This window comes from Branchiostoma belcheri, unplaced genomic scaffold, assembly GCF_001625305.1.
Source record: "Branchiostoma belcheri isolate BF01 breed outbred unplaced genomic scaffold, Haploidv18h27 scaffold16, whole genome shotgun sequence".
In the NCBI taxonomy this organism is placed as follows: domain Eukaryota; kingdom Metazoa; phylum Chordata; class Leptocardii; order Amphioxiformes; family Branchiostomatidae; genus Branchiostoma; species Branchiostoma belcheri.
Genome location: NW_017803046.1, coordinates 1,444,949 through 1,465,951, shown reverse-complemented (window position 1 = coordinate 1,465,951; position 21,003 = coordinate 1,444,949). Strand labels below are relative to the sequence as shown.

The following is a 21,003-nucleotide window of genomic DNA, read 5'->3' as shown; positions in this document are numbered from 1 at the left end:
GTGCCGACGAGCTATTTTTACACTTTTTCNGTCGCGCTGTGGAATATTTAGGCTGATCTAAACATCGGCAACCCGGCCAATTGTGGAGTTATATTGTAGGGAAGCTCGGGACAGCAAAAAACCGGGTCGAAAACGGAGCATCTGGAAGCCAACGGGAAATGTGCAGTTTTCCCAATGCATCTTTCCGCGACTCTTGCTGAGGCTAATGCAATGTAAGCCCGAGTCAAGAGTCGCCGCGGCTATGATGCTTCAAAGTTTCGGTGTCTCAAAATATACATTATGTATAACGATATTAGCATTTAAACCACAAGGTTTGCATATATCCATCTCAAAGTCACACCGCTACAGGTAAGGGGTCACAAACCTAATCTGGGGATCAGATCAGGAACACAACTTATTGACATGGTTGAGGACTGCAGTGCAGCTATAATTCTTGTGCGGTCCGGAATACACGAGGGATAAACCCTTGGGCTGAGACTTCTTGAACTTTCTGCGTTGATTGTGGTAATGCATATGATTCAGTTTCAGTGATGTTGTTGTTGGCATCCTTCCGTCTCGGAAGACGATCTCGTTCAGTTCGTCTTTAGACATCTCCGGCTGTGACTGTTAAGGTAGCAGAACACAGTTTTCGCCCTATGGGGATTTCTATAGTTAAGGACCCCAAGATGACTCACTTCGACGCGGTAAAAATTATAGCAGGGTGCACTTCACAAATACGAAAATCGAATATGTTTGAGAAGAAGGTACAAACTACAAAATATCTAGAAACCAAAAAATCCTGTCGGCGTATCTGCTCGTAACATACACTTTGAAATCACCCCCTACGGACGTGACCTGAACTGCAGCCGACTCACCCGGAAAGCCAGTTGCGCAATACGGCGCGTTTATACACGAACTGCAAAACCTTCACAATTCAAATCACACAGTCTCAAACCCGATACATTCCTACACCACACAGCACAATTTACATCTGGCTGACGCTCTTATCAGGCTTTCTACCCATCCTTCAAGAATATTCGCTGCACTACTTTCTATACCCGCGTCATCGTCCCCGGGGGTCGCCCATTAATACTGTGTTCTGCTACCTTAAGTGAAGTCCAATTGTTTTCATCTTGATTTCAAATAAAAATTGATTGATTTCAGTTTCAATGTTGATTTCAAATGCTTGGTTTTCAAATTGGTTGGTTGGTTGGTTGGTTGGTTGGTTGGTTGGTTGGTTGGTTGGTTGGTTGGTTGGTTGGTTGGTTGAACAATAATTGCTATGGCAACGATCGCGAATGATTATTGGGTGTCTGATAGCGTCAGCCTGTGTGCCATCCAAATCTCAACCAAGTGCAAGGAGACATCCAAGCTACTAGTATCTGATGGTGGCTTTTGGGCCCCCTATCTTCGTGTTTTGGAACTGCAGGGGCTCTGTCCAAGAAGGCTAAGAAATTATATTGAAAGGCTTTCCAGCACTTAGACCTTGTAGAGTGTGAGTTGGCCAGCCAATAATACTATAAAAATCAATGCTTGAAGTCCATGGAGGATGCCTAAAGAATCAATTGACCTAATCTCCAAGCAGATCCTAGGGTGTCAAATTGGCTAGGCAGTATCCCTTCACCAGAGAGGGTCCATACAGGGCAACCTTCTCTGGCAAATGGATACTGCCTGGCCAATTTGACACCGTCTTTTGCCACCCTAGGATCTACTTGGAGATTACAATTGACCCAGAATTTTTATGACTGAAAGTCTTAGGCCTGTCACTGTGTGAGCATATCTTTGCTATATTGTGTAATAGCAACTATCAATACCACATGCAGTGGTTATACATTACCAAACATGAAAACTATACAGGTTCTGAAAAGACACATCCAAACTGGTATAATGTTTTTTTTTTGTTGTGAAGGAATTCAATTTCTTAATTTATGTGAGAATTGGAAATCTACACAAGGTTGTTGCATGAATGACGTCCTTTCAAACATTTGCTGAAACCTAATATGACACACTGTGACATCATCCTGTTATCCTAACTGATATATTTTTGTTGCAAAGGAATTTCTTGATTGTTTAGCTACGTGAGAATTGGAAATCTACAAAAGGTTGTTGCGTGAGTGACGGCCTTTCAAACATTTGCTGAAAGCTTATAACATACGGTGACATCATATGATTATAATCTATTGGTCCCTGGAGTGTTGGGTACTGTCATTTCACAGTGCGTGCCATGAATAATGAAGAGAGGTCAGTCCCTATGTTTTGAATGCTGACCTACTTTAAGACCTCCCTATTGTTCTTGTAATGGCTGAGTCACCAGGGGGTATTTACCTCTGTTATTTTCTGTCTCTTGGTAGTCAGCCAGCAATAATAATAGGACAGGTGCCTACCAGGGAGTGTCATTAAAGCAGGCGTATTTTGTTTCATGGGCCACTATGAGCACATTTTGTTTGTGAAAAGACAAAATTTTCTTTTTTTAATCTTTGTAAAAGAACATGACAAGTCTGCACTGTCACCCCCTCAGCATGAGGTAATTATGTAGGTCACCTGTTTGAAAAGAGTGCATAACTTGATAAATGTGACATAATGGCTACTATAACTTATCCTATACCCCATAGAAACTAAAAGGATCTGTCATCTTGGGTTGGCAAGATTTTGATGCACTGTCTTTGGTAATGTTTTATGATGCATAAATATGAATTTCAAAATGACCAAAGACATCACATAAAAATTTTATAATTTCTAAAGCCTCCAGAGTATTTCAATGTATGTCAATAGTGTCCTGTAGAAAATTTCAACGTATCAGTATATAAAGAAAAGAAAATCAAATGCACACAATACATTTGGGAGTGAAGCTACTTTTATTAGATTTTTACAATGCCTATACTGCTTCCATACAAGCCATATCATATAATTTCTTGAAACCTTTACAAAAATAGTGTAGAAAAGTAGTTTCACTTAGTTAGATTGAGGTATATTGAAACCATTTTGAAGAGTCGCTCCTATCAATTTGAGGACGGATGAAAATTGCTTGCAGTTACACACATTTGATAATAATTTTTCTTCTGAATACATGTATGTAATATATTCAACATGCAAGTGAAGAGGTCTTCAGTTGGTAAAATGCTGGTTGTCTAGGCCAAGTTGGACCATAGATTTTGTATGTATAAAAGTGATTCATACAATGAAAATCCATATTTTATGAAAGACATTTCACTTTAAATTTGTAGATTTCATACATGTTTTGAATTATTTGAATACAGTATTTCTATTCCATTGTGCACTTTTGACCATTTTTAACTTCAATAGGAAAAGCAAACAAACAATAGCTATCTATACTGTATCAGCTGTGTTAAATGGTGTATGATAAAGTCCATTTTCACGATGTGCATAAAATGGCAAGGAATACATGTCCAATAAATGTGTATCCTCAAAGGCTATATAATATAGCTTTGTTGGTAACTACATAGAGTCTATCATGATACTAGTACATGACAACTGACTGATACTGATGTTATGTATGGGGAAACTGGCAGAAGTCATTCATCACTGAAAGCCATCTACCGGTACTTAAATACAGATGGATACTTCCAAGTACATTGTACATTTCACTCTTGTTGGAGATGATGCTTTGTGTAGCTAACGTCAAAGTCTTTGGTACAATAATGATAAAGGTGTCATAATATTGCATCACGCCATACTGGAATCTGCTATGATATTGATATCAAAAGTGCTTATAGGTGTATCTATTAGACAAATAGTGCATTGTAACTACTGCATTTAAGTATATACAATGGGCAACAATGAAGATCTCCAGTCAAATAAGCCCAGATACATTCAGGGTACAAAACTGCTCAGCAGTAGCACCAGTATGTATTACTTAAAGAACTTCATTTGATCAACAGCACTCATTTCTCAGCTCCTTTGTGAATTTCTGTCATTTGTGAAATGGGTACACATATTCTTACAATAATTTGCACTTCTACATATACAGTAAATTGTGTATATTGACAAAATATTCCCTATTAATTAATACACCATATAGACTATAAAAGCTGTAATTAAGCAATAAAAAAATCTACGAGATGCTTCTGCTACAAAATGTACAACATATACACCTTTGTACATGATAGCCAACTTGGCAAGAAAAGAATGGAAAATTATTTACTATTCTACTATTCTGATATACTGGTCAAACACTCATTGAGTGTGCATGGTTATGTGAAGGGCACAGTACACTCCCCTCCCCCCCCCCCATATTTCTATATTTGAATACGAGGTCTGAACTTGTAAAAAGGACTGTCATACCACAATTGGCAGGAATCTTTGCAATGTATATCAACGGTTTTAAGGCACCTTTCAAAGACTCCTATTCCAGAGGCTATCTTAGACTGTTATAAGTTTGTAATACTGATGTGTTTGACATGTATATGGCAATCCAGCGAAATGTATGGTTCTGAGATGACAGGCTCATGTAAATATTGCATCACCCAAATAAAAAGAAGGATAACCAGTGTAATATTGCCCAATGTTGTCTTTCTCACTTCAGGTACATTGTGGAATTGTAAGGTGTTGTTTTGCCTGGTGGAAACTGAGGACTTAGGTTAATGATGAGTTTAGTGTGTCTTTATTGCACATGCACCCATCGAATTGCTCAAAAGTTGTCCCACTCCCAGAATCAAGAAGATAAGTCTATTTTGGAATACATGACAATAATAAAGCAATCTGTGTCTTTCACAAGGCATGAAATAAAGTTTCTATTGCATAGTATATAAATTTTGTGACTAGACAAAATATTTGTGTACATAATTATTATTTAGTGTGCCCATGATGGACACCCAGTGACTGCCAGGTGTTCTTTACTCTGCTGCTGGAGCTTGTTCCTCTGCAGGTGCTTCTGTGGCTTCAGGTGCTGCAGCTGTAGCACAAAGAAAAGGGGGGTTAGATTTGAAACTAACATGTAAGTACAGTAATTTAAGGTGACACATGGACATTCTCTATCTTTCACCGCATTTCTACTGTTCTTTCAGTCACAAACTGTTGACTTTTACTGTGCCATAAAGTTTAAGTGCTGCTAACCTAGTAAATTTACAGTATAACATGATTGTTGCTATTGTCAGTACAGTTCTGTGCGCCTACCTTCAGCCTCTGCAGGAGCGTCTGTAGCTTCCTGTGTTTCCTCCTTGTTCGCTTCTTCCCCACCCTCTGCAGCAGCTGGCTCTGCCGCTGGCTCTTCTGTAGCTGCAAACAAAACAGTAAAATTTCAACTTTCAGATGAAACAATCAAACTTCTTGTTGAAAGCTCCAGACTTGTGACGTGAAGAGTACATCACAACCATGTAAGTCTAACATCAATGACATATCAAGTGTGGAGTCTACATCATACAAAAGAAAACAACTGGGTAAGGTGTTTAACACAGTCAGACATTTCAGACAGTATCCATTAGGTCTTTTATCAGTGACTGTTTAACATTTACTTTGTATAATGTACTATGTACCTAGCCTGGACGTCTGACTTTCATTGACGTATCAAGGTCTAGTGAGGACAAGGACAACATTTACTTATCAAACACACTGAGTGTATACACCATGAAATAATCTTAAGGTCTGAGAACATAAAGTGCTTTGTTCTGAAAAATTTTACACAGCATACGTTAATTATTACACCATGGATACATTGCCAGTTCCATAAGTGACTTACCAGGTGCTTGTTCTGTAGACTCTGCTGGCTGTTCTGTGGATTCTGCCGCTGGTTCTGTAGCGGCTGGTGTGTCCTCTGCTGCCGCCTGCTCTGTTGTTTCTCCTGCATCTTCTGTAAACAATCAACAAAATACGCAATGAGCAAAACTTGCAACACGTAAGTTAACCACTGTCACTGTCACTGAGTTATGCCAGCAACTATAAGAGAAAAGAATCTATTTTCATTCTTCAAATTTTATTTCTATTCTGATAACCATCTCAGTCATTGTGCAAGAAAAATTTCAGAGATGTTTTCTGAAATGTTTACCTGACAACGGAAATTCAACTTTATCTTGTTACACCATTATTAAATTTACACATCATTGCTTCCATGCAGTTAAGGTAGGGCAGTTGCATTGTAATATCAGCCATTGAAAACACATTATGCTTTGCCTCATTAGAGAATGACCTTTTTAATTAGCACAAGCATTGCTGGTGTAACATGATAGATGTTAGGACATGGTGGGCGATGGTTTATCTTGTCTGCACAAACACCTGTCTCACCTGGTTTGCTTTCTGTCTGTTCCGCTGGTGCATCTGATGTGCCCTCTCCTTCGGTTACAGGCTTTTCTTCATCTTTCTTCTCTTCTGCCGAGGACAAAAGTGCATCAAATGTCACAACAACTCGAGTGATTGCACCATCGTTACACCTTTTGTTAATGCCCCTCCTGTCATGTTGTGGTATAAATCGTTATTGTTAACCAAGTAGCATAACAAACATTTGCACTCAAAACAAGGTCGTAGTCAACACATGCAGGGAGGCGAATAAACATGTGACCCAAATCAGCCAAGCAAGTCTGTATCCATAGTAAACATTGGTAACCATGTAAACACCCTAGCTGAGAACAAAGCCAGCTGGGCCTTAAACCGGGTGTGCATGACAGGTGGAATTTACAAGGACCAACGCAGTAACATAACAAGGTTTTTGGGGGCTGGTAAAATACGAACCTTAATGATAAAGCACTGGGGTTTAGAAAGAATGTTTTGGAGTTTTGGAAATTTGATGGGATTTAAATTGATTGGATTTAAGTTTTCATGATAATCTTATTTCCTAACGTTATACATCACAAAAGCGGAGAAAGCACATGACATAGCCAACATAAGCCCCTATATGGTAGTCTAGGAGAAGGAAGGCAAGCTTAGAGGTAAGCCTGGCCCTATATTAGGCTCAAGCTCTAATGTTGCCATAATACAGTACTTAGCTGGGACAAAAACACTTAACAGTAGGCATGGTGATAACTTTCTATGCTGCACAACAATCCAAAATGGACTTCGCACTCTTTAAGTGCTACTTTGTCATTCCCAAAGAATGCAAACCTTAAGAAACTTAAACACTGGGCCCCACTCAATCCCTTCTTTATAACATTGCCATTAACGCTACCAGAGAGTTGACTTTTATGATCACTTGCAATCTTCTACATTGTAGCTGGAACAAAAAGGTCTGTAAGCCCGTCGGGGAAGTCTCAAGTGCACTACAAGGTCGACTGTATCAAACTAAGGCCATGTTAAACAGAAGCTGGTGACAATACAAAAACAGTGCGTGCCATAGAGTTCAGTTGAAACAAAGGATACTACACCTTTACAGATGTACACCTGTTACTGATCTTATTCACCTGAACATTTGGCTAACATTTGTCCACCTACAAAGGGAGCATTCAGTTGTTTCAACAACGTCCTCTCCCCCGCCACTTGACGGTTCTCCAGTCAGGTTAGTTTAGATGGCGGGAGCTTCCGTGTGTAACGTGTACACGAACAAGTCAGTTCAAGCGGAAACCCGGAGTTTCTAATTTCTACCCACAATTTTAAGACTGACAGCCGGTAGAATTTTTTGGTGGCCTTTCCAAGCAAATATCTAAATAGCTACTCGGTGTCTTTAGGTGGTTGAATGTGTCCCGAGACTTTACCGTAAAATATCGTCTGATTCAGTTTCCTGACGGAAATGATGGCGGGAACACGTTTGTCGTGGGCGACCCACCTGTTGTCCAAACCCATTCTCTACGTTTCCCCGATATTACGTGCCCCTGTATGTACATTAAAAATGTTCACAATGGTGTCCACAATTTCCTTACAAAACGTACATGGCATGAGACTTATTTTTACCGCTTCCTGCATTCAATATCACGTCCCTAATTTCTATCTACACACCAATCTAACATCTTGAGGTAAATCAACGCAACCCAAGTGTTCAGGCAATACGTGCCTGAGCTGACATGACACCTGTTTGAATATGGCGTGGACGTAAACTTTACCTTCATTTGTGTCCTGTTCCTCCTTCTTGGGGTCTGTATCAATGACAGGCGTCTCTTCCGAAGCTGGAGGGTCCTCTCGAACGGTCGGCTTGACCGCGGCTTCCTTAGGTGCCGAGCCCGGCCTGGTGTTTTTTGGCGGGCTCTGGGGGCGAGTTTGGTTCGCTTGCGTGCTGCTCGAGCAACCCATCTTGACTTTAAAACCTCGCGAATATATACACCAAAGAGTGATGTAGAAATGAAAGGTCCTGTCTTTGAGATGGTCGTTCTGGTAACTAAAGCCCACCCCGACGTCTCGAGTGTTTTGGGAAAGCGGCGGTTGCCCAGCAGACACGCGCAGGGGCAAGACAATTTCCCCTGTTTATTTGTTATGACCCGGTTACCACAGTGACATATTTGCATTGTCGTCCGCGAAATCTCATTACATTTACTCACTGCATGATTTATGACTTGAACAATGGTTTCGCGCGACAGGGGACCGGCTGAGTGTACCTTGTTTAATTTGAGGCGAGTGACAGAAATTTAGTTAGTTTCGACTTTTTTAAGGCTTAAAGAATTTAGTGGGGAGTGTCATTGTTGTGACCTACAAAAGCAGACGGTATTACGTGTGGGAAAAGCTGGAAGGCATGGCGACCCGTGGATAATAGGGGTGTATTTTATAGTTTCCCTGCTAAAATCCTGTGGGAAAACGTGCCCTGGCGTGACCACCGAGGATTCAGAAGGTTGTGGTTACCGACCAACGTTTGCGCATGAATGGAGACCCTGACCATGATACCTCATCTCCAAGCAGATGTACGGTTTTGTGGGCCTTGTCCCCGCCAGCAAACCTCGTACACAAGTGGTGTACAAGGCATACTGTGCAGGGAAAAAACACAGCACTTAAAAAAACACACAAACAAGCCGAAGCCATACAAATGACAGAAGAGGAAGGAGACAGAAGGGTACAATAACCGTAAATGCAATGGTCGTCACCATTGCCCCGTACAGTACATCATGCCAATTGGGAATCTCCATACAGTTGATTTTGCTGTAAGAGAATGCAGGCGTTGTACAGTATTGAATTTGTAAAAGTGGTAAATATTTGTCTCTCATTTTGTGTAATATTTTCAAAATCCAGAGCTACAGTGAATCATGTTTATTATACCCAAGTTCAGATGTCAAGATGTGTTTCTAACTTTGCATAAGTCCTTAAGTACTTTAAGCTTGTAGCGAGGGCATTGTGCAAGTCTTTGCTTTAAGGTGCCAGGGTCAATGATAGCACATTGTGTGAATAGTGCACATGGAAAAATAGGAATTGTGTCACCACGGCGGTTTAGTGTACTGTATATGCTGTATAGTTTTTTTTTTTTTACAATGACTGAGCATGTGTTGTTTTCCGAACAGCCTTAGCTTGTAATACAATTAGCTTCACCAAGAAGCTTATGTTTTCCGCAGTGTTTGTACGTATGTCGTTAAGCACGATAACTCATGAAGCTTTTGATGTATTTTCATTAAACTTAGTAGGTGGGTACGTTTTCATGAGGCCTATGAATGATTTTGGACCCCCTGGTGGCTTTCCTTGGCACTGCAGCAGAACTTCCGGTTTGGTATCTTTCAAACAGATAGCCCTGCAGTTCCTGAGCAAGCCGCTAGGGGGCCCAAACTCACGCCACTTCTTCCGCAGCAAAAGAGCTACCTACCATCCAAATTTCGTCACCCCAGTATGTGTAGATCATGAGATATCAAAACCGGAAGTTCAGCTGCAGTACCATAACAAGCCGCTAGGGGGTCCAAAATCTAATTATTTTCAGGTCTCATCAAGATCTACCCACCTACCAAATATCAAGATCATCCATCTAAGCTTTCTCAAGTTATGCTGTGTTGACAGACGATAGGCTATTAAAAACTCATCTGAGGACCTGGAACCCCCAAGCCATCCGCTACTGGATAAGGGCATGGAGATAACAAGTATTTAGAGGTCAATAACAGGTCAAACCATGAAAAATGTTACTCTATTTTAAAAATATACACTCTTCTGTCCTTCTTACCAGAAAACTGGGCCTTTCTGAGCAAAATTTGCCCAGGAAAAAAATTATCTAAAAGAAGTATCTGTATCTGTATAGCCGGTATAACCGCCTTTCGGCGTAACACACCAGCTTCGCAGGCACGCGGCGCGGCGGCAGCTGGCTATATTACACCGATCGACTTGTTACACCTACGAGCCAAAATAAATCGTGTACACACTGCTAGTTCTGCGCATGACTGGCTGGTCCCTCCCCTTACAGTAGCAGAACACAGTTTTCGCCCTATGGGGATTTCTATAGTTAAGGACCCCAAGATGACTCACTTCGACGCGGTAAAAATTACAGTAGGGTGCATTTCACAAACACCAAAATCAAATATGTTTGAGAAGAAGGCACAAACCACAAAGTATCTAGAAACCAAAAAATCCTGTCGGCGTATCTGCTCGTAACGTACACTTTGAAATCGCCCTCTACGGACGTGACCTGAACTGCAGCTGACTCACCCGGAAAGCCAGTTGCGTAATACGGCGCATTTATACACGAACTGCAAAACCTTCACAATTCAAATCATACAGTCTCAAACCCGATACATTCCTACACCACACATCGCAATTTACGTCTGGCAGGCTTTCTACATGTACGTATACCCAGCCTTCAAGAATATTCGCTGTACTACTTTCTATACCCGCGTCACACACCCCGGGGGTCGCCCATTAATACTGTGTGCTGCTACCTTACAGCATTGCTAGCTCTGTTCTTTGGGCATAGCAAAAAAGACCCATTTTACACAATTTTATAGTGGTGTATGCCAACTATGTCTTAAGTTCATTTGGCATTTGCCTAAGGCACATCTATAACAAATTTGCCTAAGGCACATCTGTAACAAATTTGGTTTTAATACAAGGGCATAAAAGCATTTTGTCTGGAAAGAGCAGAAAAAACTTATTTTACACAAATTCAAAGTAGTGTTTACAAAAAATGTGAGTATAGCTCTTTGGGCATACTTCAAAGGCACTCCTATACCAAATTTTAGGTCATTTGGTTGTAATAAAGAAGGTCACAGGAGCCACAAATGTGCATTTTTTTGTCTGAAAATAGCAGAAAAGACCCGTTTCACACCATTTTCAAGTGATGTATGCCAAAGCTGCAAAATGTCATTCTTTGAGCATATGCTCAATGCACCCCTGTACCAAATGACGAATTCTACATTCCGTATTTCCGTAGAAAGACATGGCACAGGCTAGGTAAATAGAATGTTGCTTCGTTCACAAAATGACTCTCTGACCACTATAACTACGATAATCATCTTCAAAAAGCCTACACTATACATACACACAACACCCACCAAAACAATATCACACTTTCGAAGGCATGAGCCCTCCAAACTCTAGTTTACAATGTTTTTTTACTCTTTCAGACCTGAGTATTCGTCGTCAAGCATAATAAAAGTGACACTTTCACAGTCTAAAACTTAGATAAGCCCGATGGATTTAAAGGCCACCTAGCTATTAAACAAAAGCGTTACTAATCAAATAAGGTGTGTATTGTGTACATGTTGTACACCTGTTGAAACCGTTGTAAAATAAGAACCAGCAGTCAGGCCGGCGCCGTTTCACACACTTGTCTTTAATTGAAATAAATGTTTAGATGAAAGAAATATCTTCTTGAGGTTGAATGATCCGTAAAAGAAAAATGGTAAATTATAACAAAAGCCTTGTTCATGTGAAGTCACCCAAACCGCGATTCGGGTAACTCGCATTCCGCACATCTGGTCCACGTGCCATACATTCCTTGCAAAACGTGTCCGATCACAATTCTCCGAAACTGCATTCATTGTTGTTTGATGAAAACACGCAAGGTGGCGTGTTATCAAGGAGTCAACGACCTGCTTGCTGGTGCCCCCCTCCCAGCGTATCTCGGCCGAATGCCGACGAGGCGGTGAAGCTCGTCCTAGAACGGACACATTATTTGACCATTACTTCTCTTTATATTAAAGTTGCAGCCACGTAAAATTTGGTATTGCATATAAATAAAGAAATGTCACCCCGTAATCCATGACCAGGCGAAGTGACATTGAAATCACATTGCGTTCAGACGCAAATCGCGATCCAGGAAAACCGATTCGAAACCACCACTAAAAGTGGTTTGGGATCGAGGCGCTTTCAATGTGATTTGGTATGTTCAGATGGAGCCACTTGAAACCGGCTTCGGGGTAAACCACATGTAAAGCGCCATCACTGACTTCACATGAACGCGGCCAAAATCGTGGTAACTTTGCCTCACGGAATGGTGATTGTCTGTAACATTATGATCAATTTCATTTTTCAACTTAATTGATAATTGAAAAATTTGCAACTCCTGATGATTCATTATCCGGTGCATGGTAGGACCACGCCGTTTCAAGATGGTGAGTGTGTTTGGAAGGGGCAGAACTCGGCGGTTAAAATTCGCCTTGGAAGACGCGCCACGTCCGTTTAGGTGTCCTTTATATTCTCGTAATCATTGTAAGTGAATGTATTGCAATGAAATGACGCAAAGACACAGAGAAGTGTTAATTATTTACTGTGACATTTCCCTGGGTTTCATTCTTCGACAACAGTAAAACGGCCGCTAGAGGGCGCCCCTTTCCGTGCCCCGACATACCCGTAGCCAGGATTTTGAATGGGGGGGGGGTTCGTTCCCCCCGAGGCTCCTAGGGGGATCCGGGGACATGCTCCCCCGGGAAATTTTGAAAGAAATGAACCTTCTAAAATGGCATTTCGTGCGTTTTTAAAAGGATTTGAAAGGGAAAAATCTGAGATAAATTTTTATTCAACGACGAAGGGAGCAGTTTTTCTACGATTCCAGTCCATCTTTTCAAAAAAATCTTGGACATAAAAAGTGGACCAAAAAGTGGACCTTTGAGCCTTGTGGGGGGGTTCTTCGAGCCCCCCTGGCTACGGGCATGGCAAGGATGAAGATCAGGGAGGGCTACAAGTGGGGGCAAGGATGAAGATCAGGGAGGGCTACGAGTGGGGGCAAGTATGAATATCAGGGAGGGCACCGGTGGGGGCAACAAGGGATGAAGATCAGGGAGGGCTACGAGTGGGGGTAAGGATGAAGATCAGGGAGGGCTACGAGTGGGGGCAACTAAGGATGAAGATCAGGGAGGGCTACGAGTGGGGGCAAGTAAGGAATGAAGATCAGGGAGGGCAACGAGTGGGGGCAACTAGGGATGAAGATCAGGGAGGGCTACGAGTGGGGGCAAGGATGAAGATCAGGGAGGGCTACGAGTGGGGGCAACTAGGGATGAAGATCAGGGAGGGCTACGAGTGGGGGCAACTAGGGATGAAGATCAGGGAGGGCTACGAGTGGGGGCAAGGATGAAGATCAGGGAGGGCTACGAGTGGGGGCAAGGATGAAGATCAGGGAGGGCTACGAGTGGGGGCGAACTAGGGATGAAGATCAGGTAGGGCTGCGAGTGGGGGCAAGGATGAAGATCAGGGAGGGCTACGAGTGGGGGCAACTAGGGATGAATATCCTTTAGGGCTACGAGTGGGGGCAACTAGGGAAGATCAGGGAGGGCTACGAGTGGGGGCAACTAGGAATGAAGATCAGGGAGGGCTACGAGTGGGGGCAAGGATGAAGATCAGGGAGGGCTACGAGTGGGGGCAACTAGGGATGAAGATCAGGGAGGGCTACGAGTGGGGGCAAGGATGAAGATCAGGGAGGGCTACGAGTGGGGGCAACTAGGGATGAAGATCAGGGAGGGCTACGAGTGGGGGCAAGGATGAAGATCAGGGAGGGCTACGAGTGGGGGCAACTAGGGATGAAGATCAGGGAGGGCTACGAGTGGGGGCAAGGATGAAGATCAGGGAGGGCTACGAGTGGGGGCAACTAGGGATGAAGATCAGGGAAGGCTACGAGTGGGGTGCAAGGATGAAGATCAGGGAGGGCTACGAGGTGGGGGCAAGGATGAAGATCAGGGAGGGCTACGAGTGGGGGCAACTAAGTGATGAAGATCAGGGAGGGCTACGAGTGGGGGCAAGGACGAAGATCAGGGAGGGCTACGAGTAAGGGGCAAGGATGAAGATCAGGGAGGGCTACGAGTGGGGGCAACTAGGGAAGAAGATCAGGGAAGGCTACGAGTGGGGGCAACTAGGGATGAAGATCAGGGAGGGCTACGAGTGGGTGCAACTAGGGATGAAGATCAGGGAGGGCTACGAGTGGGGGCAAGGATGAAGATCAGGTAGGGCTACGAGTGGGGGCAAGGATGAAGATCAGGGAGGGCTACGAGTGGGGGCAACTAGGGATGAAGATCAGGGAGGGCTACGAGTGGGGGCAAGGGGATGAAGATCAGGGAGGGCTACGAGTGGGGGCAACTAGGGATGAAGATCAGGGAGGGCTACGAGTGGGGGCAACTAGAGATGAAGATCAGGGAGGACTACGAGTGGGGGCAAGGATGAAGGATCAGGGAGGGCTACGAGTGGGGGCAACTAGGGATGAAGATCAGGGAGGGCTACGAGTGGGGGCAAGGATGATGATCAGGGAGGGATACGAGTTGGGGCAAGGATGAAGATCAGGGAGGGCTACGAGTGGGGGCAAAGATGATGATCAGGGAGGGCTACGAGTGGGGGCAACTAGGGATGAAGATCAGGGAGGGCTACGAGTGGGGGCAACTAGGGATGAAGATCAGGGAGGACTACGAGTGGGGGCAACTAGGGATGAAGATCAGGGAGGGCTACGAGTGGGGGCAAGGACGAAGATCAGGGAGGGCTACGAGTGGGGGCAACTAGGGATGAATATCCTTTAGGGCTACGAGTGGGGGCAAGGATGATGATCAGGGAGGGCTACGACTGGGGGCAAGGATGAAGATCAAGGAGGGCTACGAGTGGGGGCAACTAGAGATGAAGATCAGGGAGGACTACGAGTGGGGGCAAGGATGTAGATCAGGGAGGGCTACGAGTGGGGGCAAGCCAACGAAGTGGAACGAGCCAATATTCTTACCGGGAAGTAGCAATGTTCTTAATATGTTCTCATTACAAGCCATGAGATGACTAGACAATAGATTATTCAAAAGTTTGAGCCTAATCTTCATAACTATATCGGGACACTGTTGACAAAAAGAGCATAGCAGGGGGTTTAATTAAGTATAACACACTTCTCTTAAGTGCTGAGCAGCATGTATCTCTTTGGTCTCCCCAAAAGCATTTACTGTCACTGTACCCACCTGAAGGATATCACATAAACCGCCACAAGCTTAAGTTTAATTGTAGCTGGGAGTGCATGATTGTACAGGTCGGCAGTCAAAACAGTGTAAATCTCACCCCACTGTCACTTGTCCACGAAAATGCTTTCAAATATTCCCATTTCTCCAATGATTACATTTGTCTCTATTTGATACTAGGTTCTTAAGTAACTGTTGGTTCTGAGTTTGCAAGTGCACTTGTAAAACATTCATGTACTACAATGACCTGCACAATGTAACAGGATCTCAAACACATTAAGACAACATACAATCATGTAGTTGAGATTACTAAATAAAACTAAGGATTTTGATATCTAAAAAATGCACTGTTAAAATCTGAAAAAAAATCTGAAAATAAAACTAAGGATTTTGATATCTAAAAAATGCACTGTTAAAATCTGAAAAGAACTGTTGGACAAGGAAGATTGAATACAACACATGCTCATAGTTTCCCAGCTTACAAAGTTTGTAAATAGGTAAGGTCTGCTGACAGTCCCAGAACCTACATCCAATGGTACCTACATCCAATGGTACCTACATCCAATGGTATCATCTTACTACCTAATACATGTACATGTATAACTCTTTACTACATGTATATGATAAAAGTCTTAAATGTTACTCACAAAATCATAAACTATTAGATACATTTCAAAATATACAGACGTATAATACAATGTAATAAGTACACACCTATAGATACTGATGATACATGTATAAGTCAAGAGATATTGAACAAATCCTAACACGGTGATTATGAAGTTTTTATGAAGTTTGGTCATATATCACATGTTTTCAAGTGTAACTGGCTGAATGCCACTAGGACATATGAGGTGGATATGGGTTTGACACACAAAGCAATAAAAATAGTCAATATACAATGTAATTACAAAATTGGCCTTAGGCCACACCAATTTAATTCTTGGTTAACGGATTCGCCCGCTTCATTTTTTTCTGATTTGCAAATGAAAATAAAAATTCAGAATCAACTGCAGTTATTCTATCTTTCAATGCAATGGTATCATTAAAAGTTCAAAATTCATTTTGTAAATTTTGAACCAGCCTGGTGTGTTGACTTCATGGCTCCTATCGTTCCGTTTTGAGCCATAATAGGATGCCTGGGCCTGTTTTTATTATTATTTTTTTCGCCCTCCTGCTCCATTATTTTTCTAGAAAAAATCTGTTAACCAAGAAATTAAATTGGTGTGGCCTTATACACCCATTATAACTCCACGCTGAGCAAATACATGTATTAATGCACTTGAGACATTTGGCAAGAAATAAAACAACTCAGAACTGAAGATAACACTTTACAGGCATCAAAAAGTTTTTCTGTTTTCTTTCTTCTACAGTCATGCCAGTACTTCTTGGCTCTTAAAATAAAAAGGAAAGGTAACAGACAAGGAACTCTATTGCAGAGGCATCAGGAAACTAAAACAAATTTGTCAACATTTGGTCTTTACCTTTCCATTTGGTCACTTCACACTCTAAAAGCAAACTATTACATGATTGTGTATGCAGTAAACATGTCTCTTTCAGCTCAGCTATAAATTTACTTTATATTGATAAATACATTTGTTTACCAAGTATATATTATGTGATATACATGTTTATATAGCATATATAATTATTGTGATAACAGCAAGAAAAAATGATGAGGGATCATATAATATGTTTATCTAATTTTCTTATATTCTTATACACTTTGCACACAATGGAAAGAGGGGGATCAAATTTGTGGCAATGATTCTACCACTGTTGGGAGAATAAAAATGCTTCAAGACAAGGCAGTGTCAATCTCCTGTTAATGTGTGTCAAATACTGTCAGCAAAAATGTATCCAGAAAAATTCAGATTTCGTGTACACCTCAATAAAAACTGTGTTTCTTCAAAAGTATAATGTGAGTGAAAAATAAAATTGGTCTTCAGATTAATGTATTTAGCACTCTTAGACTGCTTTTTTGCACACTGATCTCAGTAAGTAAAAGCCTGGACCTACAGGGAAAATGCTTGTACAGTATGTAATAAAAATTATTACACTTTACAGTCTTATTAAAAAACAAAATCCATTTGACAGAAAAAAGGTAACACAAAAAGTTTCAATAACAGGTGACCTTACAGAAGTGTGCTGTTAAAACTTTGACCTTTGGCAATATGTAATATCCCAATGAAGATGCCAACGTCCTACTCCTTGTGTAGCAGGTACTCGTACATGACCAGGGTTAGGTATTCCTTCAGCTCACACAGCAAGTGGAAGTGTCCAGGTTGGACTGTGTCCCTGATGCACAGTCGGCACAGGTCCTGCAGTCTCCGTGGTCTGTCTGAGAAACAGAGAATATAGTAAATATCATGGGACAGCAATCATAGGCATAATTATGGTGTCTCATTATCATTATTTCTAATATAACTATAATACTCCTAATACTGAAGAATACATGCATATTGTTATCAAAGCATTAATGTAAAATTGTTACCTTGTAAACATAAAACATGATCAAATTATTGCTGTTCAGGGCGCAGCGTCCTATGGCGTGTAATAGTTGGTTGCCTGGCCTGTGTCCCGATTTTTCTTTGCAAAAAACCTGAATAAAGTGTGCATCCCGACTTTGGCTCTGACCTGAGGAGCCTACTTGAGAGTTGACATGTATCAAAAAAGGGTGTCCTTTATTCAGAAGAAATATGGTACTGTACCTCACTCAAAACACATGTACAAAACTGTCCTTTTTATGAAACTGAAGCAATTAAGATGCCTAGCAGACCGAGCCTGTCACACCAAACATTACCACTTACTTTTGATGTTTTCAAAAAACTTGAATGTCTCTGTTGTAGACCCAGCCCTCTTGGACATTGCCAGTGCAACTTGATACGGCGAGAGCATCAGCTTCTCCGACACCCTCATCGGGTCCATTCCGAAGTCGTACAGCAGTCTGGCAAACCTGACGTTATCTTTGAACACGGCCCCAAACATGGGGTTGAAGCCCCCCTGGTCCCAGACGTCCACCTTGGCCCCGTACATTAACAACAGTTTGGCCAGGTCATAGTCGACAGTGTCTGAGGCATGGTGCAGCGGCCACCCCTTCCCCAGGTTGGGGTTGGCCCCCTTTTCCAGAAAAGTCTGCAAGCACAAGAGCTTGCGGTACTGTATGGCGTTCACGAAAGGCGTGGTGCCCCTCTTGAAGGTGGAGATGTTCCAGTTGGCTCCGCAGTCAAGCAGGACCCTCGCGAGCTCCACGCCGACCGTTTCGTCCTTGTGCACGACGGCGAGGTGCAGCGGGGTGTGGCCCTGGTTGTTCTGGGCGTTGACGACCTCCCGGGAGGAGTTGAACTCCAGGATGGTCTGTGCTATGCGGATGTAGCCCCATCTGGCACATCCGTGTAGTGGGGTGTGGCCGCCGGTAGCCTCGTGGATGTCTGCTCTGGCTGTGGGAACACATGGAAAAATATGTCACTTAACAAAGTCAGATATAAATAATATAAATGTACATTTTATACCAGCCAACAAAGTATGTACTCTGTTATCATCTCTCTCCAATACAGTAGAGCTACAGCATCTCAATGACAGTACTTCATGTTCTTTACTGCTACGAGGGTCCACCTCACTTTCACATTTACAAACTGTAATATCTTTGACATACCGTAGTTCAAATATTTATTCACTAAACAGGTAGATTCTCGTAATTGATAGACCACCAACTTGACTAATTTGTTTGCATTCATTTTTCTTTTATCCACTTTGTAATTATGAAATGTATTTTGTCATTGTGTTTTATATTCATGTTCTCGAGTAGAAGGTGTTATAGAAGCAATTGCACTTTTTGCCTGATTCTTGTTAAATACATGTGTCTGAACAAATTTTTAAAAATATATCACGCAGTCATTGGCCAGTTTCACAGTCACAGATACCCATCTAACTCACAGCTTTAAACAGGATGGCTAGACTTTTGGGGAAGTGGTTCAGCTGATATTATTTCTCACCTCCATTTTCCAGCAGGAGGCGTGCACACCTGTCATGCCTGTACATGACAGCCAGGTGGAGTGCTGTCATCCCACTCTTCAGCACCATGTTAGGGTCCATGCCCTTCTGCAGGCAGTCCTGGAAATATGCAAAACAAACCGTTCAACTTCAACTGACAAGCATCCATGGTCAACTCTCATAATTCCACTCTTATAAGATGCAGCCATATCTAAACGTCATTATTAAGGTCTTCTAAAAATGTCTTGAACACTTGGATGTCAGGAATGTGCATACTTCAATGATGATGATGCATTAGTTATAAGTACATGTCATGTACATGTACTAGGCTTCTATTTGTTGTATTAGGGTTAGGGTTCCTGCCTAAAATATGATCAATGGTTATGATGGATGATTCTATTAGAATAAAGTAAGCCATGTACCAGTAGACCTTTCTGCAGATCCCATAGCATGCTGCTGGTAGACACAAAATCATGAATCATATGTATTACTGTATTAGTACGTAGGGGAGTCCCCACCTTGACCACAGCAGTATTGCCACTGCGAATGGCCCTTCTCCAACTCTGCCCACGGACACTTGCTCCACGTGTCACGCTTCTGCCGACTCTTCGGCATGTTGAAGCTCAACTCTGGAAGGAGAAAGATAATATAGTTACTGATTTTACTGATTAAAAAATTACTGAAAGTCCACTACATTGTATGATACTTTTTATTTATTTATTCATTTGGCTAACAAAGAAGCCGGGGTGTCCCAACTAGTCAAGGACTATTACTAAGGGACACCCTGATTGTATGATACAGAGCTCTATTATGCATTTCATACTTTATAGATTTAAAATACTTTGCATGTGCTGTGCCAACATCTGATTGTTAAACTTAAAAAGCATCAGAAATAATGAAGGAACAGAATAAAACGATATGTACACTGCAGTACTCAGAAAAGCCACCAGGAGGCCCAAAATTTACCTTGAGTCAAGGCTACTGCTTGACCTTCGTCTTCCCAAGACCTACCCACACTTGAAACACTGTCACTTTGACAATCCATCAGGAGCTATTCTGAGTTATGCTGGCCAAGGTAGGCAGAAACATAAACACACACAGATACATCAAAAACAAACACAAACCTATTATTAAAGCTTCTGGCCAACATGTTGGCTTAAATCTGACCATGGATACTGGACAGCAGCATCAAATATATTATTATTAAATATAAATTGCTACAAATCTCTTTTTCCTCAATGATACTCACTTTTTCTGTATCTCCTACCCATCTTTACCATTCTTGAATTTTCATCTATTCTATATTCAGCTTCAACATCAACTGGTTTTGTACTCCAGTCTACCACACTGTCCACACATTACTCTCATTCTACAATATCACCACAGTAACAAGTGCAAACATGGACATGATGCTATGATAGACAGTGTGTGCCAGAAATCACATTTAGCATTTATGTTTGGAACTTGTATTTACCAGTGTCAGGTATCCTGGCCAGTCAATATAAACAAGTAACGTTACATGTACATTATATTGTACACAGAATTCATACTACATTGTAGTATCACATTGTGGTTAGAATTCAAGTAGAAAATTTTAACTATTGTGAAATTGATGACACACGCTGGTATATTAACAACATTGGATTTCACATTGTTATAAACTTAAATGGACATAATAATATTATGAAATTTGCAGGAAATGACAAATCTCAAGTGAACCTGATCATGACAGACTTTCTCTAGTTAATCATAATACAGAAGACAGAACATGCAGCACCACTTACTATTCCACACTGATTTAACTGTTAGTAAGAGGCTAGCTGTCTGTCCCTTAACCTAGTTA

At 41.9% G+C, this 21,003-nt stretch overlaps 2 protein-coding genes across 2 annotated transcripts in view; both read right to left on the bottom strand.

The window, feature by feature from the left end:
• Positions 1-2,815: 2,815 nt before the first annotated feature.
• Positions 2,816-8,324, bottom strand: LOC109466153 (cytochrome c1-like). The gene is made up of 5 exons (XM_019763806.1): positions 7,962-8,324; positions 6,217-6,300; positions 5,675-5,785; positions 5,113-5,214; positions 2,816-4,891 (listed from the first exon to the last, which is right to left on the bottom strand). The coding sequence occupies exons 1-5, from the start codon at positions 8,146-8,148 to the stop codon at positions 4,833-4,835; spliced, it is 543 nt and encodes a 180-aa protein (XP_019619365.1). The 5' UTR covers positions 8,149-8,324; the 3' UTR covers positions 2,816-4,832.
• Positions 8,325-16,316: 7,992 nt separating this feature from the next.
• LOC109466182 (ankyrin repeat and SOCS box protein 7-like) overlaps positions 16,317-21,003 on the bottom strand; it is a 15,739-nt gene continuing 11,052 nt past the window's right edge. Inside the window, exons 2-5 of the mRNA XM_019763847.1 lie at positions 19,679-19,789; positions 19,163-19,280; positions 17,978-18,607; positions 16,317-17,508 (exon numbers count right to left, since the gene is read on the bottom strand). Of these exons, the coding sequence (XP_019619406.1) occupies positions 17,372-17,508; positions 17,978-18,607; positions 19,163-19,262 (867 nt within the window). The 5' untranslated portion in view covers positions 19,263-19,280; positions 19,679-19,789 and the 3' untranslated portion in view covers positions 16,317-17,371. The remainder of the gene's footprint in view (positions 17,509-17,977; positions 18,608-19,162; positions 19,281-19,678; positions 19,790-21,003) is intronic.